Here is a 24,632-nt window from a genome sequence, read left to right as displayed (position 1 = left end):
ATAAATATACCTGATTTATTTGGTTAGTCTCTGGCGATCCTTATCTCGGAACGAGTGATGATATTGCAGTTGATCTGTTATAATTTGACGTATTAATCGATTGTACACGTGACTACCAATGCAGGGTCCAAAAATGTGGGGGAGTCCTTAATTTTCATTACAGGAAATTTTTTCATCCTTTCTCATCTCTCTTCCCACTCTCTCAAACTCACTTCACTCTATTTTTTTATCAATCGCACGATATATCAAAATCATCAACAAACAAATAATAAGTAATATCTGAAAATCTTGCTATATATATATATATATATATCTATGTGAAGCAAAGAAATCTCTTCCAAGATTTAGAAAAAAAGTATTTGATCAATTGATCCTGAAATTGGAAAGAACAAGGCCTCCAATGAGCATTCCTAGTCAGCATACAAGAAAAAAAGCCAGAAAAGCGAAAGAGAAGATTACTCCAGGTATGGAAGAAGCTCCTTCCTCGGACCAAGGAGATGAATCTTTAAAATCGGAAAAATCGTTAAAGTCTGCATTTGATGAGTTCAAAAATGAATTGGAAAAAGGCTCTCTTGCTGGAAACAGTTTTGATTTTTCAACTCTAGGTGCTACTGGGTATCTTCGTGAACGAGCTGTCAGAAATTTTCTTAAAAGTTTAAGCTTCTCTACGATGCCAATTTTTGGAATCTTTGCTACCTTAAACTTTGTCTTCAAGAGCAGCTTATTCGCAAAAAGGGCGGGGGAGAGGAAAAACGAAGAAAAACAACCAAAAAACATAAGATCAGGCTCCAATCAAAATGCAAGAACAGGAAGTGATGAACGACTAGGAACCAGTATGAGATCAGTAGAAAATTACAGTAATGAAAGAACTGCCGACTCAAAACTTCCTATGTTCTATTTTAGGCCATCTGTTGCCACGGAATGGTTGTGCCAAGTTGAAGTAATTGAGGTCCCAAAGAATTTCAACTTTTTCTTCCACTTTCTGGGGACTGTTATTTTTTATGAGACAATTAGCGGAATTCGCTCAAAGAAAAAATTGGAAACTTTTTTTTTTTTTTTTTCGACAACATATGTGCAGTTTTCCAACTGGTTATTCTGAATGATTTTAAATTGAAGCCGGTACAACAGTACTCATTCCCAATTGAAGGAAATGTTGTTGTGAAGCCTGATATTATGATTAAGTATAAAGAAATAGGGGAGGAGGAGGATGATGAATATATAACATGTGTCGAGCTTAAATATAGACTACAATACTCACTTTCAGAAAGCTTCAAGCAGTTTAAAACAGAATATGAATTATACAAAGGACACTTGCCACGGTTTGTTGGTTTCGGTCCAAAAGAATTCACGTTCGTGAGGAGTATTAATCAACTAATAATTCAAATTTTATGCACAAGGGCTATAACAGGAATATTGGCAGATGAATCGACCGTTTTTTTAGTGAAATTTGATTGGAACAAGCTTGGAGAAAAAATGGAGGAAGAAAAGAAGGAGGATGCGGGAAAATATTTTGAGCTTTTCTTTGATAATTGTGCGCGTATGTATTTTCAATTCAAAAATGATGGGCTAATCACTTACCAAATCATCGAAACTTCTGAGACGCCTCTTGGTGGCGCAATTCTACGGTTCATGAAAACAACATTGGAAACGAAGGAGTCGCAGCCAGAATTTTCCAAGAGAGATGAGATTGCCACCTGGTTCATTGGAAAAATGCTTGATCAATTTTCAAAACTACAAGAACAAAGACTTGTTGGCAGATTCATTAGCAGATTGTTGATTTACGATTATTTGAATTTTGCATTTGATATTTCCAAAAAGGAGGAATTTGATTTTTTTGAAGAATCTTATTCTGAAGCTTTGAAAAAAAATATTGCCGGAAATTGGAGAATGAAATTAAACGAATATGATAAGGATTTGAAGAAGCGGATAGGAATATTTCGTGTTATTGAAGAAGGTAAATTGGTGCTAAAAAACATGTCAAAAATGAAACCAGAGATTGTTTTTGGAGGTAAGCCTTACAGCTCATGGTCTCTCGTCATAGGTTTTGGAGATGATCTTTATAAAATTTTTGACTATGCCAGATGTTCTCCTGAGGTTTTCTCCACCAAAAAGAACAGCTTCCTTACCCACCGGGATATATTCTACTATTACACTGGTCTCTTTATTAATGAGGTAACATCATACTCAATTTTAACAAAGAACGAAAGCACCAGAAACTTAATTCCTACTATTCATGAAAAAGGTTTTATTTACTATGGTGATAAAAACATTGATGAGCCGCAGAAAATTCAAAAGAGAAAATTGAAAAGTATTCGACTATGGCGGACGATTTGAAGCTGATTTTCAAGGGTGATTACATGAAGCTTTTCAAAATAGTTGATAAAAAACTTGGTAATTTTTGTGAACGTATATTGAGCGAATTTTTCAACAACACCCTGGAGTTAAAAGAAAGTTTCAATATTGATTCAGAATCCAAAGATTTTCTCACTATTTTCGAAGAAAAAGCGACAGAAAAGGAACTTGGTTTTATCGCTGCGAGCGGAGACGTACAAGATGAGTTTTGGAAAGTTTTGGAAAAAATTCAAGTCTGAAGATGGCCGAAATGTTTTTCTTATCTCTGTCAACAAGTTAGGGTTTCGAGATATAAGTTGAAGAAGCGCTCCCAACTAATACTTCGCTACGGTAAAATCGCTAATGATCAGATCAATGCATTGCTGTTACAAACTCGCTAATAATTAATTCATATCGGTGCTATTTTTTCAGGTTCTATTTCTTTTCTTTTTTTTTTTTTTTTTGCTCATCCATTTCTTATGGAGCTGTTTCCTTATTCATCAGGGTTTTTTTTTCTTGTTGGTTCCCCTTTCAAATTGGCTACGCATATACATATATAATTGATTGTTGCTCTTCTTCATTAAATCTTATTTGAAGTTTTTTCAATTTTTTTTTCTTCTTCCAAACCGATGTAAGGAAACATTATACAGATATATAAACTAAAACGGCAGGTGAAACAGAATAGCCGTGCAATAGTACATTTATGATAATGTTATATTACATATATTCGTTGGTCTCAATTCTCTTCAAAAGATAAAGACCTTCAACAATATTGTTGTATTTACTTTCATTCTGAAAAGTAACTCGGAATCCCATCTCAACTGTTTCCTCAAATCTAATAGAATCTCAAGACTTCGTGCGTAATTGATCTGATTAAAAGCAGAAGTGTCATATTACAGATAAAGGGAAACCACGGTCCTTCAGATATGAGTTTCCTTGAAAGTATACTATCAATTGATAAAAATCAAACTGAGCATCAGTAGCCAGAAGTTATACTGTTTGGAAGAATCTTGGCTTTGACCGCATACCCAAACTTTGTAAGCACCAACATCGATTCTTTCAGTGGCTTCGGGGGAAGCCTTGACATGAATAAACGACATATTATTGATGTGCTATTTTCACCTTATGTTTGATTCTTAAGAAGTAATTTGTTCTTTGAAAGAGAAGAAACTAAGAAAGTTGAAGTTGAAACTTATATAAATATTCCATAAAGGTGTCAGGCACTTTCAAGGCGAACGAACAAACGGAATATCAGAAATTGGCATTCATATATATTGAAGGAATATTTTTATTTCGTACCATTACACTGTAATTATTCGTACCAACAGGAAGAAAATTCATACTGGCCCCCGGTATTTTTACCATTACACTGTAATTGTCCATACCATTTTACTTCAAATATTCAAATCAATGTTTTTTCTACTAATGCTTCCGAAAGCCTCTTTGCTACTTAATTTAATCAAAAGATACTCAGTTTTGCAGAACTCGGTGCTATTTCTACAATACCGGACACTCATAGTGCACATATGATGGCATTTTTAGTCAATAGGAAAGAATATATGGCATGGTAGAATGTCTGCTCGCATAAGGTAATGATTTCTCACAAGTATTGTGCAATTCAGTGCCACTATGTCATCACTAGATTGGTTATAGTAATTATAGGAGCGTAGTACAATCAACCACCATGGAGCTAGATGAAGTGATCTTCAAAAAATGTGAAGATATGAATACTGAAGAAATGGAGGAGACAAGGAAATATAGAGAGGCCCTTACAGACACTATAGGCAACCTGTACAACAAAGATTTTGGTAGCTAGTTATGGAAGAAGGCGTTTCAGCTTATAAAGCGCAGAGCACCAGTGGCTTTCTCCGATAAGAAGAGAACACTTGATTCAGAAACAAATGCTGAGAAAGTGAGTAGAGGTACTACAGCTAATCACTTGTATGTCTTCGTAAAGTCAGTAATTCAACAAATAGAAACTAATAACGAGCAACAGCTCTTTTGAAAAGAAATACAAAAAGACAAAAAGATTTAGAAAATGGAATGAAAAAATAAAATAAAGACCACAGGAGAAGCTCAAAGAAAAATGAGCTTCATACGGACCAAACCCTTGGTTACGAGCCCTCAAAGAGGCCATTAGATGTATTTAATTTCTATTAGGTGTTTATATGAAGATCAAGTATTAATTTTATTCCAGTTGGTATGAATAATTAAAGTACAATAGTACAGTGTTTTCATTTTTTATTCGTACCAACCACCGGAAATGTTCATACCAGTGGCAAAAATTAGTTCATAGTGACCCCCTCGTATTTTTTTTGTACCATCGCACCGGGATATTTATATGAAACTACAAGAATATTTCGTAACATTACATACACTGTAATTATTCGTGCCTACAAGAAGAAAATTTACACTAGAGGTATAAATTATTTCGTGCGTTTAGTATTCAAAAAAGATATCTAACGGCCTTTTTGAGGGCTCCTAATTAAGTTTTTAATCAGCATGGTCATTTTTGTATTCCAGTTTCATACTCTATTTTTGGTTCATTTTCTAAATTTTTTGTATTTTTTGTATTTCTTTTCAAAAGAGCTGGTGCTATAAACAGAGATCAATAAGTCTATCTTACAGCATGCCTACAGAATCCCTCATAACAATCAAGAGTAATACTTTCCGTAGCTTTTTCCATTCTTGGAGTCAATTGCTTTTTCTTAATCAAGTTTGATCTTTTTACTTTACTTTTACATACTGACCAGAATTCTTCTATGGCATTTAACCCTGGAGAATAAAGAGATAGAAATACAAGTTCTAACCCACTCAGTGCAACCAATAATTGAAGATCACGGCGTTTATGAATAGTTGTAGTACCTTAACTCACTTTCTCAGCGTTGGTTTCTGAATAAATTTTTCTCTTGTTGGATCAAGCCACTAATATTCTGACCTTAAATTCAATACAGCCTTTGGCAGAAATTGTACTACGCTTCCTAAAACCAACAACTGCGGCCAAAGCAAGCTTTCAAGTCCAAACTTACGTTTAGTAGTGAAAGAATTACTGTAATCAATCTAGTGATCATATAGTGTTACTGAATTGCACAATACTTGTGAGATATTATTGCCTCATGCAGCAGGCAGACCTTCTACCATACATTCGATCTTATTTACTAAAAAAACCGGGCGTCATGTATGAATTTTCTTCTCTTTCAAAGAAGAAATCACTTCTTAAGAATCAAGCATAAGGCGAAAATATCACATCAATAATGTGTCGTTTATTAAAGTGAAGGCTTCTCCCGAAGCCACTGAAATAATCGATGTTGGTGCTTACGAAGTTCGAGTATGCATACAAAGCCAAGATTTTCCCGTTGTGCTGCAACTTGGAAAAAGAATTAATAATTCTTCCAAACAGTCTAACTTCTAGCTACTGATGCTCAGTTTGATTTTTATCAATTGATAGTATATTTTCAGGGAGATTCATATCTGAAGGAACATGGTTTCCCTTTATCTGTAACATGGCACTTCTGCTTTTAATCAGATCAATTACGCACGAAGTCTCAAGATCCTGTCAGATTTGAGGAACCGGTTGAGGTGGGATTCCAAGTTACTTTTCAGCATGAAAGTAAGCACAACAAGATCTTGTTGAATGTCTTTTTTTTTTTTTTTTTTCTGAAGAGAGTCGAGACCAGCGAATATATATAATATAACGCTATCAAAAATGTTCTATTGCACGGTTATTCTGTTTTATCTGCTGTGTTAGTTTAAATACCTGTATAATGTTTCCTTACATGGGTTTGGAAATAGAAAAAAACTTTGAAAAAACTTTGATTAAGATGACAAAAAACACCATAAAAGAGATAATCGCATATCCTAAAAGAACCCCAGCAGGCCCAGCAGCAGCTAACGATTTACCAGACGGTCTAATTTGCCAACAGTATTCTTGAAATGATTGAAGGCATCAATGAAATTCTCAACAACAATCAAATATATATGTACATAGCTAGTCAATTTGAAAGGAGAACCACCAAGAAAAAGAAACATGATAAATAATGAAACGACGAGAGAAGAAATGAATGAGCAAAAAAAAAAAAATGGAAGCAGCAAAAATAGCACTGATATGAATTAATTATTAGCGAGTTTATAATAGCAATGTATTGATTTAATCATTAGTGATTTTACCTCAGCAAAGTATTAGTTTGGGGGCGCTTCTTGAACTTCCCTTATATCTCGAAACCCCAAGTGGCTGAGAGAGATAATAAAAATATTTCTTCCCTCTTCAGACTCCAATTTTCTCCAAAATTTTCCAAAATTCATCTTGTACATCTCTGTCCGGAGCGACAAAAGCAAGTTCCATTTCTGTCGCTTTTTCTCTGAAAATAGCAAGCAAATCTTTGGATGCTGAACCAATATTCAAAACTTCATTTAACTCCAGGGTATTATCACAAAATTCGCCCATTATACGCTCACAAAAATTACCAAGTTTTTTATCAAACATTTTGAAAAGCTTCATGTAATCACACTCAAAAACCAGCTTCAAATTGTCCGCCATAGCCGAACACTTTTCCATTTTCTCTTTCAAATTTTTCGCTAATCCTTTTCCATTCGCTGCTGAAGATGAAAATCCAAAATCAATAAGTTTGATATCAACCAGGTCTTTTTCTTTGACAAATACATTGGCGCCCCGAATATCACCGTGTTCCACACCCGCACAGTGTATTTTGCTAATACAAATCAAAGCCGATCTCATAAATCTCTTTCCATAAAATCCACTCCTTATTGAACAATCACCAAAGAGATTATAACCAATTTTGCAAAGGTTATTCAATTGATATACGGACCCTCCGTATATGCCAATTCTTTACCTTTTTTTATTTCCTGCGGCTCATCAGTATTTTCATTATTGGAGTAAATGAAACCTTTTTCAAGAACGATAGGAATTAAATTTCCGGTGCTTCCTTTTTTTGTTAAAATTGAGTACGATGTTACCTCATTAATAAAGAGACTAGTGTAATAATAGAATATATTCCTGTGAGTATCAAAGCTGCCCATTTTGGTTGAGAGAACCTCAGGAGAGCATCTGGCATAGCCAAAAATTTTATAAAGATCATCCCCAAAACCTATGACGAGAGACCATGAACTGTGAGGCTCACCTCCAAAAACAATCTCTGGTTTCATTTATGGCATGGCTTTTAACACCAATCTACCTTCTTCATTGCTACGAAATATTCCTATCCGTTTCTCCAAATCCTTATCATATTCGCTTGGTTTCATTTTCCAATTTCCAACAATTTTTTCTTTCAAAGTTTCAGAATATGATTTTCCGATAAAATCAATCACTCTCTTTTTGGGAGTATCAAATGCAAGATTCAAATAATCGTAAATCAACAATCTGTTAATGGACCTGCCAACAAGTCTTTGTTCTTTTAGCTTTCCTGAAAATTGACCAAGCATTTTTCCAATAAACCAGGTCGCAATCTCATCTCTCGTGGCAAATCCTGGCTGCGACTTCTTCAATTCCAATGTTGGTTTCATGAACTGTAGAATTGCGCTACCAAGGAGCGTCTCAGAAGTGTCGATGATTTGGAAAGTTATTAGCCTATCATTTTTGAATTGGAAATACATACGCGCACAATTATCAAAAAGGAGTCCAAAATATTTTCTCGCTTTCTTCTTATCTCTATCCATTTGCTCATTATACATTCCTTCTTTTCCCTCGCTTTCTTCTAGTTTGTTCACTTCATCCATTTTCTCTCCAAGTTTTTCCCAGTCAAATTTCACTAAAAAAAGGGGTCGATTCATCAGCCAATAAATATTCCAGCGAGAGCCCTTGAGGCCAAAATTTGGATTATTAATTGATTGATACCTCTCAAGAAGAAGAGCGCTTCCGTACTGAAACGAAAATACCGTGGCAAGTGTCGTCTGTATATGCTATACTCTGCTCTGAACTTGTTAAAGCTTTCTGAAAGTGAGTATTGCGGTTTATATTTAAGCTCAACACATGTTATATATTCATTATTCTTGTTGCCTATTTCTTTATACTTAATCATAATATCAGGGGTTGAAACAATATTCCCTTCAATTGGAAATGAGTACTGTTGTGAAGGTACCAACCTAAAATCTTTCAGAATCATCAGTCGGAAAAATGTACTTATGTTGTAGAAAACTGAAAGAAAAAAAGCTTCAAAATTATTCTCTGAGTGAATTTCGCTAATGGTCATATAGAATTTAGGATTCCTCACATCGGTGAAATGTTTTGGGAATTCAATTGCTCCAACTTGGCGCAACCACCTCCTAGCTACAGAAGGTGCAAAATAGAACATAGGAAGTTTTGAGTCGGCGGTTCTTTCCTCATTGTAATTTTTGATTGATTTCAAGCTGATTTCTGATCTTCGGCTACTTCTTGTTCTTGAATTTTGATTGGAGCCTGATGTTATGTTTTTTGGTTGTTCTTCGTTTCTGCCCTTGCCGCCCTTTTTGAAAACAAGCTACCCTTGAAGACAAAGCTCAAGGTGGCAAAGATTCCAAAAATTGGTCGCACAGTGTAGCTTAAACTATCACAGAAATATTCGGTAGCTTGTTCACAAAGATACCCAGTAGCACCTAGAGTTGAAAAATCAAAACTGGTTTTAGGAAGCGAGCCTTTGTCCCATTCATTTTTGAATCCATCAAATGCAGATTTTAAAGATTTTTCAGATTCTCAATATTCATCTCCTTGGTCTGAGGAAGGAGGTTCCTCCATACCTGGAGTAATCTTTTCTTTCCCTTTCCTAGCTCTTTTTCTTGGATGTTGGCTAGGACTGCTCATTGGAGGCCTTATTCTTTCCAATTTCAGGATCAATTGATCTAATACTATTTTTCTAAAATCTCGGGAGAGATTTCTTTGCTTCACATATTTATGTATATATAGCAAAATTTTCAAATATCGCGTATTAGTTGTTTGCTAATGGTTTTAATATATTGTGCCATTGGTAACAAAATAGAGTGAAGTGGGAAGAGAGATGAGATAAGATGATTAAATTTCTGTGATGAAAATTATTAGAGTATACCACGACGGTGGTATTTGAGCCCTTTCTCCGATCAATCCTAAGTATGATGCCAATGCTAGATTGCACTGACGGTTGCTATACTGCTAGTTCCAGACTATATTTAATTAGTATTAGCAACCGTAACTCAGGCAAATCAGGAATAACCTGGATAATGATGTTAGGAGCTTCTGATAGTCAAGAAGAAAGAATTTTACAAGAAAGGATGGCTAAATTCGTTAATCACTCAAACTAGAAAATTATATAGTTGAGTAGTGAAGAAGAGCAATAAACATCGACTTGACAGACCCGAAAGAATCTTATCATAGTAATGAGTTCAGCTGATGATTCCAATGATCCTGTTATTGCTGATGCACTGAACACTTCCACTAATAAGTCTTGATTCGGCTTCTATTTCTAAACAACAAGCGGGTGACACTAGCTTAGCTAGCGACTCCCATCAGTATGAAATATTTTTGTAGTGTGGCATGAATTAATTTTTGCCACACTGGTATGAACATTTCAGGTGGTTGATGCGAATAAAAGATGAAATCATTGTACCAAACAAAAAACTAAATGTGTAATGCACGTACGTAATCAATGACATAGCAGCACCCGGACATCTATTCTTGAAGAAACCCTAACACACGTTATAACCAAGTGTATGGTATACTGTGGGTTGATGCGGGAAAACGTATTACCCCGTGACTAAAAATCACTTATGCAAATGAATACGATCGCAACTTCTTATTAATGTCCAATCACAGCCCACCGCTTAGAAAGCAGCATTGCAGAACCCATCTGTCTTATCCCTAACGAATCTATGTTGTCCCACTTCACCCCTTCCTCCAAATAGATATATAGGTATTTGATACTCTTACAATCAGCAAGGATATCGATAACCTCCAATAATTTCTTTCTTGTTTTATAAAATTGGTTTATTGCTGTCTGTTCTGCAATTGATCTTGCCAGGTATTTTTGGTAGTGCGCACGCGCGCTGTACTCATCTCGGCAGCCCCAATAAAATATTGCTCCTATTACGTGTATAGACAGCAATATTGCTGTTATTACGTATATAAATAGTAATAATGCCCATAATTTCCCGTTCTTATGAGACCGTGTTATCGAGTTCGCGGTTCCTACCTCATTTTATGTGCAAGCGAAACAGAAATCGATATTAATAATGTCTAATAAGAGAGTCTTCTCCACTTCTGAAGGCTGCCCAGTCAGCGAGCCATATGCTACCCAAAGAATTGGTCAGGATGGTCCTTTGCTTTTGCAAGATTTCAGCTTGATTGATTCCTTGGCCCATTTCGACAGAGAGCGTATTCCTGAGCGTGTGGTTCATGCTAAGGGTTCTGGTGCTTATGGTTATTTCGAGGTCACTGACGATATTTCTGATATGTGTAGCGCTGCTTTCTTGAATAAGGTTGGCAAGAAGACCAAGACTTTTGTGAGATTTAGTACTGTTGGTGGTGAAAAAGGCTCTGCTGACACTGCTAGAGATCCAAGAGGGTTTGCTGTCAAGTTTTACACTGAAGAAGGTAACTATGACTTGGTTATGAATAATACCCCGGTCTTCTTTATCAGAGATCCTTCCAAGTTCCCACACTTTATTCACACCCAAAAGAGAAACCCAGAAACAAATTTGAAAGATCCGGACATGTTTTGGGACTATTTGACCTCGAACCAAGAAGCAATCCATCAAGTTTGTATCTTGTTTAGTGACAGAGGCACTCCTCATGGATACAGATTTATGCATGGTTACTCTGGCCATACTTACAAGTGGACCAATGCCAAAGGTGAATGGAGATATGTCCAAATCCATTTTAGATGTGATCAAGGTATCAAAACCTTGAACAACGAGCAAGCTGGTACTTTGGCTGGATCTGATCCTGACTTTGCTCAACAAGATTTGTTCAGCGCTATCAAGAGAGGTGATAATCCTTCTTGGACTGTGTATGTGCAATCAATGACCCAAGAAGAAGCTGCCAAATTACCATTCTCCGTCTTTGATTTGACCAAAGTCTGGCCCCAATCTCAATTCCCATTAAGAAAATTCGGGAAGTTTGTTCTTGATGAAAATCCACAAAACTATTTCGCCGAAGTTGAACAAGCTGCCTTCTCTCCTTCACATACCGTTCCAGGTATCGAAGCTTCGGCTGATCCAGTGCTTCAATCGAGACTTTTCTCGTATCCAGATACTCACCGTCATCGTTTGGGTGTCAACTATAATCAAATTCCTGTCAATTGCCCTTTTGCTGCCCGTTCAGCATACGCTCCTCATATTAGGGACGGTGCGATGCAAGTGAATGGGAATTTGGGCTCTGCTCCAAACTATCTCGCAACAAATGTTCCGGTAGAAGTACGCAGTGATGTGAAATTACAAGCACATCAAGAAGTATGGACTGGCCCGGCATTTGCTAGGCACTGGAAAGTGGTTGGACCAATTGATTTCCAACAAGCTACTGACTTGTATGCTAAGGTGTTGTCGAAGCAACCAGGCCAACAAAAAGCCTTGGCCCACAATGTTGCGGTACACGCCTCAGCGGCAAAGAGGGATATTCAAGATCGTGTCATTGATATGTTCACCAAGGTTCATCCTACTTTAGGCGCGGATATCAAGAGGGAAATTTACCAGCTTGATCCTCGTGACGGTGGGAAAAATGAGGAGTTGTTCAATAAGGATGGAAAAGTTTCTGCATGTCCTTTCCACTCCGAATTGTGAAAGGGCATATGCTGTCTTTTTGTTTCTTACTTCCTGATACAGTGATTTTCATTTGATTGGGAAATAGGATGCTGGAGCCAAATCTTTTCGTATTAGTGTCTAAGTTTTATTCCTGATATCTTTTGATGCTAGTCTCTGTTAACGGTATTGCTTTTGAGTTTTGTCAGTACAGTGACTTCAATTTTTTTTTTTTGGTTCCAAATGCTCATATCAATATATGAGGGGCCCACCACCACACCTTCTACCATACATTGATTCTTTCCTATTTCTTATAATTATCATCACATGTGTATGATAAATACCCGGTGTTGTATGTAGAAAAGAGCTCCGAGTTCTTCAGAATTGAGTAATTTTCGAACTACTTGAGTAGCAAAGAGGTTTTTGGCACCATTAATAGAAAAAAAATTGATATGAATAATTGCAGAGTAATGGCATGAAATATTTTTTGTAGTTTGGTATGAGCATTTCTGGTGGTTGATGGCAATAAAAAAAAATCACTGCATATAAAATGCATATTTCCATCTTTTTTTTTTTTTCTATATTTCAATTTGTATGACTTGTGGGAGCTGCTATTGTAAGAAAGTAGTTAAAAAGTATCTGAAATGCATTCATTTTGGGGAAGATCTGACCATTCTCAATACTACACTATAAATGATCATTTACAGTAATATAAAACTTCAATATAATTTCCATGGTATTTTTTTCAAAACATACAAAAAAAACGTACAACAAGATGAAGAATTAAAAATAAAAAGAAAATAGTTAACCACACTCCCTAAGGAAATATTAATACAAAGACAAGAAGAAAGACAAAAAAAAAAAGGACAAAAAATCGTTACGCTCCACTACGGAAAATATTTTTCCCTTGGCTTCTAAACTGAATAGTGTCATGTTTTTCCAACACATATAATGCATGGTCAAGCCCTTCGGAAGAATAGTTTTTCCCATCGATAAATTCTCTTTTCAAAGTTTGGTAAGATGTCGACCAACCAATTGGCAATCTTCTTCTCAATTCGTCCTCGATTAATTTCACCTCACGTACCAAATCGGCCCTCATACCATTTCCTTCATTCACCGCATTCATAGTAGAAGCTCTAAAGAGCCTGATTGCTTCATCAACGTGTTCTTCGGTGGCCACGGGACTCAATCTCAACTTGGCCAATGCTTCGGTGATACGAACAATCGCTTCCAATTGACGCACGGTGATAGGAATCGATGATCTTTCATTACGTTGCTCTTCGCTGATATGCACTTGCTTTCTAATTTCCACAAAATACGAAGACAATTTCTCTGACGCTTCAGGGGTCAATCTTGGAGCACATTTAGACTTGCAATAAAGAATGTAACGCTTCATTTTGTTGATATCGTAGTCTCCGTTGATTTGTTGCTGGAGGTTGTTTCTTCCAGTATGGATATTCATGACGTGCGACGCGATTTCAATATCTCTTTTTTCATTATGATCATCTTTGACAATGAAAATCATATCAAAACGCGATAAGATGGTGGTTTGGAAATCAATGTTTTCTCCCGGGGATTTCATATCGTCGTATCTGCCGTAAATTGGGTTAGCGGCGGCAAGGACCGAAGTACGGGAATTCAAGATCGTGGTGATCCCTGCTTTGGCAATGGAAATGGTCTGCTGTTCCATGGCTTCGTGAATCGCCACCCGATCCTCATCTCTCATTTTGTCGAACTCATCGATACACACCACCCCACCATCGGCTAACACCATAGCCCCACCTTCCAAGTAAAACTCTCTGGTCATGGGATCTCTTTGGACCGAAGCGGTTAAACCAGCGGCAGAAGACCCTTTACCGGAAGTATAGATGGAAATCGGGGCGACTTTCTCGACAAATTTAAGTAATTGGGATTTGGCGGTACCGGGGTCCCCAAGAAGCAACACGTTGATGTCCCCTCGCAATTTCAACCCGTCTGGTAATTGTTTTCTCGAGCCACCCATGAGCAAACAAGCAATGGCTTTTTTAATATCGTCGTTACCATAAATCGATGGGGCGATAGAATTGGCAAACGACTCGTAAATGTTGGGGTTTCTTGACATTTTCAAGAATTCTTCTTCTTCCTCTTCGGAGAAATGTGGGTTACCAAGCGAGCTATGGTCGACGTCGGCTTCAATCCCCAACACTCTAACATAGGGGTTTCTAATGGCCACGGAGCTGGAATTTTTTTTGTTCTTTGATTGATAAATCGAGTAGATCCCGGTGATGGTGACTCTGTTACCAGGCACCACTTTGTTGGTCAAGTATCTATCGGAGGATAACATGATGTGCCTTGGCATTTCCCCTACCGGGACCATATCGTGACTTTCTTGAAGTTTCAAGATTTGGTGGTCGATATAAGTGGATTTGTTATGGACGATTCTGTAAGGATCAGGAGGACAATTAGTTTTTTGGCCCCCTGGTTGGACTGGGGCTTCACAATTGGAAGGAAGGATTAATGACCCGAACGCCGAATTGACTTGTACTCTCATGGTATGTTTACAATTACCGCAGACCAATTGGACCATGGTAGCCTTTGAGCTGAGCACCGAGGCGCTGATGATAATCCCGCTAATTCTCACGATTTTCGAGATATTGTTGGAGTCCAATTCTCTAATGGAGACCTCGTTATCTTTGGATCTGAGGATTAATTGACAGCTTGGGAAATGGCTAGGGATTTCTGATTGTAAATAGATGATTCTTTGGGCGGATTCGGTGATGGCTTTTTCAAACAACGGGATCATTTCTACTGGGTCGTCGGCCAAGCGTTGGTTGAGTTCTTCATTGTAACGGATCAAATGGTCTGATTGGACGGTGAGGGAGTATTCATTGACCAACAAGTTTTCGCGGAGCTGTTCTCTGTAGATGAACTGTGACCCTTCTCTGTATTCCAAGATGAATGTGCGGAACGCCTTGACGATTTCTGTGTTGGCGTTTTCGGGGTTTTCTTCACCAGGAAGGACCCTGGCGCTGTAGATATCGGGTCTATCGAACGACATGGGGGGGTAGGATATTAGAGGGAGAGGATAATTAGTAGAGATTGAGAGATAAATGTCAACAAAAGAAGGTATGGAAGAGAAAGAAATGTGAATCAATCTCGCCAACAACAACCAACAGGGGGAGGAAAAAAATCGGGCAAAAAAAACCTGAAAAATCGACGCGTCTTCCCGATTAGGAAATGTTTTGTTTTTATTTTTATTTTCGTGTTTTTGGGGTTTCTTGTTTGTTATTACTATTATTATTATTATTATTATTATTTGACTACAATCGATGGATATGATCAGTATCGGTATCGGTATTGTGTCAACAGACCTGCTGGAAGATATCAACCACAGAGCAAAGACAGTTGTCAAAATCGATGGGAGGGGTTACTTCAATGTCTGTGGGGTGTTGTAATATAATATAATATAATATATAGTATAGTATAATATAATATAGCAGATAATAATAACACAGTAAGGCGTGGGTGAGAGAGAGAGAGAGAGAGAGATCCACACTGCGGTGGGTGGGGCGGCCTGTTTGCCATTTCCTGTCTCCCCCGCCGCCGCCAGGGCTTCTTTTTCTGGTTTTCTTTTTCTGGTTTTGTTTTTCTGGTTTTGTTTTTCTGGCGGTGGGTGACAAATTACTCTGTTTGTTCTTCCTTTGTAGGCCGGTAGATAGAGCAGATATATACACCCAGGGCTGTTGCTGTTGTTATTATCATTAGGCATCAACTACACCATATATCATATCATATCATATCATATCATATCATATCACTGGTCCTCCCCTCCCTCCCACTACCTATTACACTTCTTAGACTGCCCTTTTACTCTTTCTTTCTTTTTTTTTTCTTTTTTTTTCTTTTTTTTTTCTTTCATTCTTTTTTTTTTGACAGATTCATCCATGCCGAGGAAATAAATAATTCATCACATCACCACCATGTCTGACCCATTCCAAAGTGCCCGCAATCTAGACCACTCTAACAGAATGAGTAGCAACTACCACCCTCGTGGCCTACCCAATAATACCTCTCAGAACAGTAATAATAATAATAATAATAATAATAATAATAGTAATAATAATAATAATACTAATAATAATGCAAATCCTACAAAACATGTCTCGTCGCTGAAAAAGCAGTTCTTAGAGAATATCGAAGTTTACGAGATCTCTGGAACCCAACCACCATTCTTTAGAGTGAAATCCTCGATCGAGGTCATCGATAATAACCGCTTGTTCTTATACGGTGGTTTTGACGAGGATGATAATTTAGATACCAGCATCTACCTCCTTGACTTGACCACCAACAAATGGCACACCATCAACACCATCAACACCCCCCAGAACCATCAGAACCACCAGAACCACCAGCATCAGCACCAGCATCAGCACCAGCATCAGCACCACGAAATATCTAGAGAAGGCCATACCACAAACTATATCGGCAACAATAAAGTGTTGGTGTTTGGAGGAGTCCCGTATGACGACGCCAACCACCATCATGCCAATCAATTACAAGCATCCCAAATATTGATCTATGACATTATGCAAAACCAATGGAGTGTGCCTCAACAACAATTATCTGCTAGCCCCGTCCCGGCCCCTCGCTCTCGTCATGCTACCTGCTTGTCTCCTGATAACACCAAACTTTTCGTCAGTGGAGGGTTGAACTCCGTCACCAATGAGTTATACGACTCGTTATATTGTTACGACTTGATCAATCACAAATGGGATGGCCCCAGGAAATTTATCAAGCGCTTCGATCATCACATCTCCTACTATAACCAGAAAATCTGGTCGTTTGGTGGGTTGGACCAAAAAATGAATATCATCAATAGTAACGAGATCCATTACTTTGATTTATCCAATAACGTGGTGGGGAAAATCGAAATCTACAATTTGCCCAAACTTATTGGTGATCATGTTTATTTACCAATTTCCGCGGGAGGAGGAGGGCAATATCATAATAATAATAATAATAATAATATTTCTTCGACCACCATCAGCACCGCCAATCCCATGATGTTGGACATTATCATCCCCCTTTGGAACTCATATAATCAACAAACCAACAATCCAGGGTACGAAATCACCACCCCGTGTATTTCATTGCTCGATTTGACCAACCTCAAGTGGAAAAAAATCTTATACGGCAACTTTGAACCGCTAAATAAATTTGTCTGGCGGCATACATTTATTAATAATAATGCGTTGTATATGTTGGGGTATCCATTGACTCAAGATATCAACTTGACATCATTCGATTACAAATTAACAAATTTGGTGAAGATCGAATTGGATCAATTGGGATTTTGTAACCAACACTATGAACAACAAAAATACTTGCAAAGTTTGAATTATGCGTTGTTCAATGATAAATTGAAAGATATTGATAATAATAATAATAATAATGGGAAACTTCTTGATGGGTTGTTGGTGGTGAACAATAATATTAATAAAAATGTCGACCATCAATTAAGTGTTGATTTTGCGAAATTCTTACAACAGAAAAAATTCACGGATTTCGAAATCATTGGCGTGGAAAGCTTGAAAAGACCTCCGATTTCCAATGCGACAATTTTCTTTGAAAATCATCAAGCACAAGAATTCCTAGCAGCAACGGGAACTAATCGGAAACATCTGGTATATTTGAAATCTAAACCAATCAAAGTTCATATGTCGATGTTATTGGCCCGCTGGCCATATTTCCGAAGAATGATGGAATCAGGAATGGATGAAGTCAATGCTCGTCTGATGTTCATCCAGGAACCGGTGTCATGGATCAGATCATTAATTCAGTATTTGTATACTGGGTCATTGATTGCGGTTTCTGATGGTGATATGTATGGGTTATTGATCTTAGCCAATTATTACGAACTAGACGGGTTGTTTCGACAAATTCTCATGATTTTGAACTCGCAAGTCACCATGAATGTTAAAATTGCCATTAAGTTGTACATTTTGAGTACCGAGATTGAACGCGGCACTTATACCTTACGGAAACGATCGTTGGAATATTTATTTAACCATTGGGGGAAAGTTGTCCGGTCAAAACATTTTCAAAACTTGTCGAAATCGCAAATGGTGATGTTGTGTCAAGAAATCAATGAGAATACCATGATCGTGAACCAAGATTACACCAATAAGTTGGCGATAAATAATGATTTCAACGTTACCAACGTTGTCGATGATAACAATGTGATCAATTACCAATACGGGGCTAGCAGACGTTCGAATAATGTGTTGGTGATGGATAATGTTGAAGGAATGATTCTGAGAGATCCTGCAGGGTACGGAATGATAGGAGGGATGATAAAGATGAATAATAATGATAATGATTATGATAATAATGATAATAATAATGATATTAATGACAATAATAATAATAATAATAGTAATAATAATACTAATAATAATACTACTACTACTACTAATAATAATAATAATAATAATAATAATAATAATAATAATAATGGGTCTACGAGTAACAATAACGGTGAGAATGAAGAAGAAGAAGAAGAAGAAGAAGAAGAAGAAGAAGAGGAGGAGGAACCGGTGATAACCCCTACAAGAAGAAGATCACCACGAATCATTCGCAGAACAAGAAGTCGCACTCGGGCAATGGTGAATTACGGGAATGATTTTAGCGATGGTGAGGATTATCACGGTAATTTAGATTCCAATAATGTGAACAACAGTGATACTAGAGACGAAGATCCCGACGAGGCTGCTACGAATTTAAATTCCGATCATATTGGTAACGATGAGTACTATTTGTACCAGCAGCAACTACGACCTTTAGGAGTTGGGGAAGAAAGTGATGAGCAAAGTGATGCCAGTGAAGAAGACGATGAGGAGGAAGAGTTTGATGCTGATGTGGGTGGAGGTGATGATGATGATGATGATGATGATGACGAAGGAAGTGAGGATGAATTGATGAATGAGTGAGATATATTACTATTATCATCATCCAGCAGATATCAGGCAGCTAATTGGAAAGCTTTTTTTCTTTTTTCTTTTTGTTATTGAGAGAGAGAGAGAGAGAGAGAGAGTAAGAGGTGGTTTTATTTGGGTTTCTTCGGTGGATGCTTTTAATTCTATTTTCTTTTATTTTTTCGGATTATATTTTAAATCTACTTTTCCTTCTTCTTATTTTATATACTTGATTATACGATACCTATAGAAGTTACAAAGAAATTAAAAAGCACGGGAAGATTTCCCGTATGGAGTTAAGGAATTTTCTTTTTCTTTTTCTTTTTCTTTTTCTTATGTTGTGTCTAGAGTGACGGTTTTTTCGGGATTACCAATAGTATTTTATTTATTTATTTATTTATTTATTTATTTATTTAAAAAAAAGGAAAAGAATAGGGTAAACGGGGGGCATATGATAGATAGATAGATAGACACCAGCTACGGTTTAAAATATGATTAGTTATCCATCCGTGGTGGCCGGCAGATCAATCGCAATTAGTAATTGACCACCACTCCACTCCGCTCCGCCCAACGATCGATCGATCGATCAATGGATGGATGATTCATACCTGCCTTTTCCCGCAAATCGCCTCCCGAAGGGTGCCATTTGTTACTGGGGATGGATAGCAAAAATGATACTAAATATATTGAGAGAGTGTGATATATAGAATAGTAGTAATATAATATATAATATAATATAATATATAATATATAATATATAATATATAATATATAATATATAATATATAATATATAATACCCACAACATATAATAGAATAAGAAGAAACAACAGCCCGCCGGCTTGTCGCCCCACGTGACACGCGTCAGCACTCCAATTTTTTTTTTTTTTTTTTTCTCTTAAAAAAAAAAAATTTTTTGCGCCAAAAGGAAAAAATTAATGAGAAAAAAAAAAAAAGGAAAAATTGTTGGCGTTTTCTACTTTTCTTTTCCTGTTAGCTCCTCCATATATAAAACCAAACAGAAGTTCAAAACTATTTTTCTTATTCACATAGGAAAATCCTTTTGTTCTTTCTATTTATATTTGCCTTCTCAAATCACCCCTCTCAACCAAAATAAAAGAGAAATAAAAACCAAACCATCACCACACTGTTTGTTGTCTGCCTGGCGTTGTTTTATCACAAATAGCCCCAAAACGAGAACTTTTGTCCATCATCATCAGTCTTGTGTTTTTTCATTCACTCTTTTTTTTTTTTTTAGGGTATTCTCCACTTAGTGATTCTCTATAATCATCTTTTTTTTTTATTCTGATTCTCTGAATATTTCTCAACGACCTTTTAATTAAGTTGCTCGTTGAATCGATCGAAAAAAAAAAAAAGAAGCCCCATTCTAATCCTCTATCATTCATAATCACCAAGAAGAAAAAGAGAATTATTTAAGTCAAAAAAATAATGTACGCTGTTAGCCAACCACCACATTATTATTATCCTCCTCCTCCTCCTCCGCCTTCTTCTTCTGTCGGGGGAAATAACTATGCTCTCCAACCTCTGGTCAACCCCGGGTATGGCAATTCTGCCAGATTGTCCAACAATAATATTTACAATCAAGGCTCGCTTCCTAATCATCAGCATGCCCCAATGTTACCGCAACTTCATCTCGCGCCAATATCTCTCCAGCATCATCAAGTGAATCAATCTCACCAGTTTAGAAATCATTTGAGAAATTCTAGCCAAAACAGCCGTTTCCTTCAAAATAACCAACAACCTTATCCTGCTCCTCCTCCTCATCATCAACAACAAGAAACCGTCGTCGATGACAAGGGATATAACAGTTATGTCATGGCCAAGTTTGCTGCAGAATTCGCGTTCGATGTCTTGCAAGGATATGTGCCCCAAATACCAGAGTCATTTGTAACCAAGTTGACCAGCGTTTTGGATGCCACTAGATTATCCAAAACTTCGGTATTATTGGGCTTGACGTACTTACACAGACGGAAAAGATTAGCCACTTTATCACACCGGGGTGAATTGCAATATAACTTACAAAACGAGAAGATTTTCCTTTATACCGCAGTGGCATTGATCATTGCTAACAAGTACAACGATGACAATACGTTTACCAACAGATCATGGTCGAACGCCACCGGAATCTCGATCCAAGACTTGAATTCCAGCGAAAGAGATTGGTTGGTGTCGTGTAATTATGATTTGCACTTCAATGTCCAAAGTCAACAATTCAAAAACCAATACTACTCAAGTTATAACCCCCAACCTTATGAAACTAGACCTTGGTTGGTATCGCTCGACACCGTCAACCCTAAAGGATACTTTAATTCTCAAATATCATACGCTACCAATGAAATATATGGTACAAACGATCCGGCTAAAAAGTCTTTGACTAACGGCATTCAAGATTACCAGTGCATTGAGAGCATGTACAATTATTTTGAAAGTCATCGTTCATTGAGATCACCGATCATGACCTCATTCGACCAATCGTCTAATTACTACAGCCCAATTTCCAACAATAATAGCTATGTCTACCATAACCAGTATGAAGATCGCTATAAATCAGAAATTAGAACCCCCAAATCGGCATGCGATTTCAATAATGATTTGAGCAAATATTCTACAAGACCCGGTTTACAAAAATATGACTATCCAAATGGTTTGTTTTCCAAGAATTACAATGATCAATATGGTTATGCCGCCGCCAACAACAACAACAATAACACTCCACATGATTATCCACTAATGGCCAACCGGTCCCAGTCAAATTTCGGTCATCAACTTCCACATTCCGGCTTTGACAGTTATGCGAATTGTACAGATAACCTGAATACCGCCGCCGCCGTCAACAATAATATGAATAATCTCCGCCGCTCAAGCTCCAGGCACTCTATCAACCAATCACAAACACAGCTACCTCCATTGTTGTCAACTGGATTGGGCATGGGTTCCAACTCCCTCGCCAATTATGATTCTGCATCTGTTTCGTCGTTCCCAACGTTAGGATATGACACCAATATGAGTACAAGTCCAAACTACAGCTCGAATTATTTCAACACGACCTTGTTTAGAGGCTCGGACAGTGGAATCAATAATTCGGGGTTGACTGGGCTAACCATGAGCACAGGAGGTAGACCTTATTTTTTCAATAATAATGGTATCAATGATGGCTTGAGTATTTGTGGAAACAATAATAGATCATTCCAATTTTATATTTGATTTCTGTGGATAGATAGAATTGTCTTTTGTTCTTTTTTTTTTTTGAAGCAAAGTGAAAAAAAAAAAAAAAAAAAAAAATTGGGTTTTGGTTTATTTGTTGTGTTTGCTAAAGAGTTGTTTTTTTTTGCTTGTTTTTTTTTATCTTTCCATGGTTATATCTCTAGAGTTTGCTTTTATTTTTTGTTTTTTGTTTTTTTTCATAAATTTGCTGGTTGCCTATAATTAGGAAAGAGAAGGGTGTGATTTTCCATTGCACCTTACTGATTATCTTGATCCCTATTAACGTCAATCAATCACTTTTAAATTTTTTGCGTTTCAGTTTTAATACTTTTCATGTTGTTTTTTTTTCAGTTTTCTATTCTACCAAAAGTCAAATTGTTTTCCTATATTATATTCTATTGTTTTATCTCTCTCTCTCTCCCTTCCTCCCTGTCTCATACATTTTTATCTCTTGTATTTTGTTGATGGTGACTTTTTTTTTTTTTTGTTTTTTCACCACATATCAATCAACCTTAATTTGCCGTTGACTAATTTTTAATTCTTTTTTTTTTTTGAGTTTTATCACTCATACTAATTACTTTTGCTTTTTTGAAGTCAATGGTGTTTGTTGAAATATTTTTTTTTTTTTTTTTTTTTTTTTTTTGACTTTTGTTATTGATTTTGAACAGCAATTATATCTTTTCTTTTTATTTATTATCCTTTAAACAGTTACTATTTTGGAGAGTAATATATATTGTGTTTTGTGTTCTGCAGTTTTACCTGTATTATGATATGATATCATTGATGAATGATATCCAATAACGGATGAGGTAACCGTTTGAAAAAAAAAGCCTCCCAATTGAAAGGGCCATTTAAAGGTCTCTATTTTATAGAATATATATATATATATTATCTGCCTGTCAGAAAAAAAAAAAAGGCCATCTTTTTGAAGAAAACTTATCGATGTTGATGATGATAGTATATTCACGTGATGATGTTTTAATTGCAACTCCGTCGCGGGTGGTTTTTCTGGTCACAAGATAACTAGAACACTTTTTTTTTTTTATTTAATATTTTATTATCATTATTATTGTTTTTATTTTTCTTATTTGATTGTTTCATAACAGTACTTACTTTTATCACTACTTATTGTTGGAAGAACCAAAGGAAAAAAAAAAAAAAAAGGTAGATAGATATATTGCTACACTACCACTATGGACGTGCAAGTTTCAATACCCAGAACATCATTGATTGATGGTTCATACACGGTTTATCACGTACTGGTGCGACTTCCCTTAAGGAAGTATGAGTTGGCCAGACGGTACTCTGATTTTTACAAACTATTCCATGATATGGAAGAGGAAATGCGGTACAAGAACAACAAGAAATTCCCGCTAGTGGTGCCTCCCAAAACCAAGTTTTATCAGAATAGCAACGATCGCGAAGTGGTGGAGTTTCGGAGAAGTGAGTTCGAGTACATCTTGCTGCAAATCGTGAATAACGGGGTCGATGATGATGGTGATTGGAGGAACACTTTGGCGTTTGAAGGGTTCTTGGAACTACCCCTGGGGATCTTCAAGGAGAGTACTAGTGGTAGTACTAGTAATAATAATAATAAAAATAATAATAAAAGTAATAATACGGCAATGCATTATTCGTTGAAATCCGGTGTTGGTGGGGGAAATGACCCGATTATCGATATTGGAGCGTGGTTGGATACAGTGCGCGAGTGTCGGAAATTACTACAAGTTGCTAGAAGTCTTTGTGCTAGTAATCCTCAGCAAACCCGGAAGAATTTGATCGTGGTGCGATCGAGGTTTGACCCATTAGACCAAGGGTTGAAACTTCATGAGATAAACCAGAAGAAGAATCGGGGTGGGTTGGCAGCAAAGGACAGGTCCGTCGCCGCTGGAGGTCCTGAAGTTTTAGGAGATGGAGAGATCAGAAGGAGGAAAGATTTGTTGAGTTCTCTCAAGCAAGAGCATGGGAATATTGAAAGTTTATTGACCAGCATCAATGGGGAGAAATATAATGGCAGCAGCAGCAGCAGCAGCAGCAGCAGTGAGAAACCAATATCGACAATGCCGGGAAGTTTCAATGTCGTCGTGATGTCGGAGTCTCGTGGGGTAAATGAAGTTAATGGGTTATTTGGGAAAAAACCATCCAGACGGGTTTTGGGACAACCGTTGCCAGAGACTGACGAGACCCGGGGACTAGGAGATACAGATTTGTTGCAACAGCAGCAATTGAAGTTGAAAACCCAAGACGATGAGCTTGCAATGTTGAGTAAAGCAATCCAAAGACAGAAAATGATGGGGTTGACGATCAATGAGGAGTTGGATTACCAAAACACCCTTCTAGGAGAGCTTGATAGGGATGTTGATAATGCGTCTACGAAGTTGAAGTATGCCAATAAGAAAACCAGGAAAATCAATGGATAATCGGTTA

The 24,632-nt window shown here is 37.0% G+C and overlaps 7 protein-coding genes across 7 annotated transcripts; 5 read left to right on the top strand and 2 right to left on the bottom strand. All coding sequences in view use genetic code 12, as the record gives it.

Moving 5' to 3' along the window:
* Positions 1–2,357: 2,357 nt before the first annotated feature.
* DASC09_027370 (uncharacterized protein) lies at positions 2,358–2,591 on the top strand (the record flags this gene model as incomplete). Its single annotated transcript, XM_064996340.1, has 1 exon — positions 2,358–2,591. The coding sequence occupies one exon, from the start codon at positions 2,358–2,360 to the stop codon at positions 2,589–2,591; it is 234 nt and encodes a 77-aa protein (XP_064852412.1).
* Positions 2,592–6,595: 4,004 nt separating this feature from the next.
* DASC09_027360 (uncharacterized protein) lies at positions 6,596–6,886 on the bottom strand (the record flags this gene model as incomplete). The annotated part of the gene is made up of 1 exon (XM_064996339.1): positions 6,596–6,886. The coding sequence occupies one exon, from the start codon at positions 6,884–6,886 to the stop codon at positions 6,596–6,598; it is 291 nt and encodes a 96-aa protein (XP_064852411.1).
* A 3,638-nt stretch (positions 6,887–10,524) lies between these two features.
* Positions 10,525–12,069, top strand: DASC09_027350 (catalase T; the record flags this gene model as incomplete). The annotated part of the gene is made up of 1 exon (XM_064996338.1): positions 10,525–12,069. One exon carries the CDS (start codon positions 10,525–10,527, stop codon positions 12,067–12,069), a length of 1,545 nt encoding a protein of 514 aa, XP_064852410.1.
* Positions 12,070–12,904: 835 nt separating this feature from the next.
* Positions 12,905–15,064, bottom strand: MCM5 (MCM DNA helicase complex subunit MCM5; the record flags this gene model as incomplete). Its single annotated transcript, XM_064996337.1, has 1 exon — positions 12,905–15,064. One exon carries the CDS (start codon positions 15,062–15,064, stop codon positions 12,905–12,907), a length of 2,160 nt encoding a protein of 719 aa, XP_064852409.1.
* A 922-nt stretch (positions 15,065–15,986) lies between these two features.
* Positions 15,987–18,995, top strand: DASC09_027330 (uncharacterized protein; the record flags this gene model as incomplete). The annotated part of the gene is made up of 1 exon (XM_064996336.1): positions 15,987–18,995. The coding sequence occupies one exon, from the start codon at positions 15,987–15,989 to the stop codon at positions 18,993–18,995; it is 3,009 nt and encodes a 1,002-aa protein (XP_064852408.1).
* Positions 18,996–20,429: 1,434 nt separating this feature from the next.
* CLG1 (Clg1p) lies at positions 20,430–22,205 on the top strand (the record flags this gene model as incomplete). Its single annotated transcript, XM_064996335.1, has 1 exon — positions 20,430–22,205. One exon carries the CDS (start codon positions 20,430–20,432, stop codon positions 22,203–22,205), a length of 1,776 nt encoding a protein of 591 aa, XP_064852407.1.
* A 1,193-nt stretch (positions 22,206–23,398) lies between these two features.
* On the top strand, positions 23,399–24,625 carry VAM7 (Vam7p; the record flags this gene model as incomplete). Its single annotated transcript, XM_064996334.1, has 1 exon — positions 23,399–24,625. The coding sequence occupies one exon, from the start codon at positions 23,399–23,401 to the stop codon at positions 24,623–24,625; it is 1,227 nt and encodes a 408-aa protein (XP_064852406.1).
* Between the last annotated feature and the right edge of the window lie 7 nt (positions 24,626–24,632).

This window comes from Saccharomycopsis crataegensis, assembly GCF_037102585.1.
Source record: "Saccharomycopsis crataegensis DNA, jcf7180000000077, whole genome shotgun sequence".
Classification (NCBI taxonomy): domain Eukaryota; kingdom Fungi; phylum Ascomycota; class Saccharomycetes; order Ascoideales; family Saccharomycopsidaceae; genus Saccharomycopsis; species Saccharomycopsis crataegensis.
The sequence above is the reverse complement of the archived record's forward strand: the minus strand, read 5'-3'. Positions and strand labels throughout refer to the sequence as shown.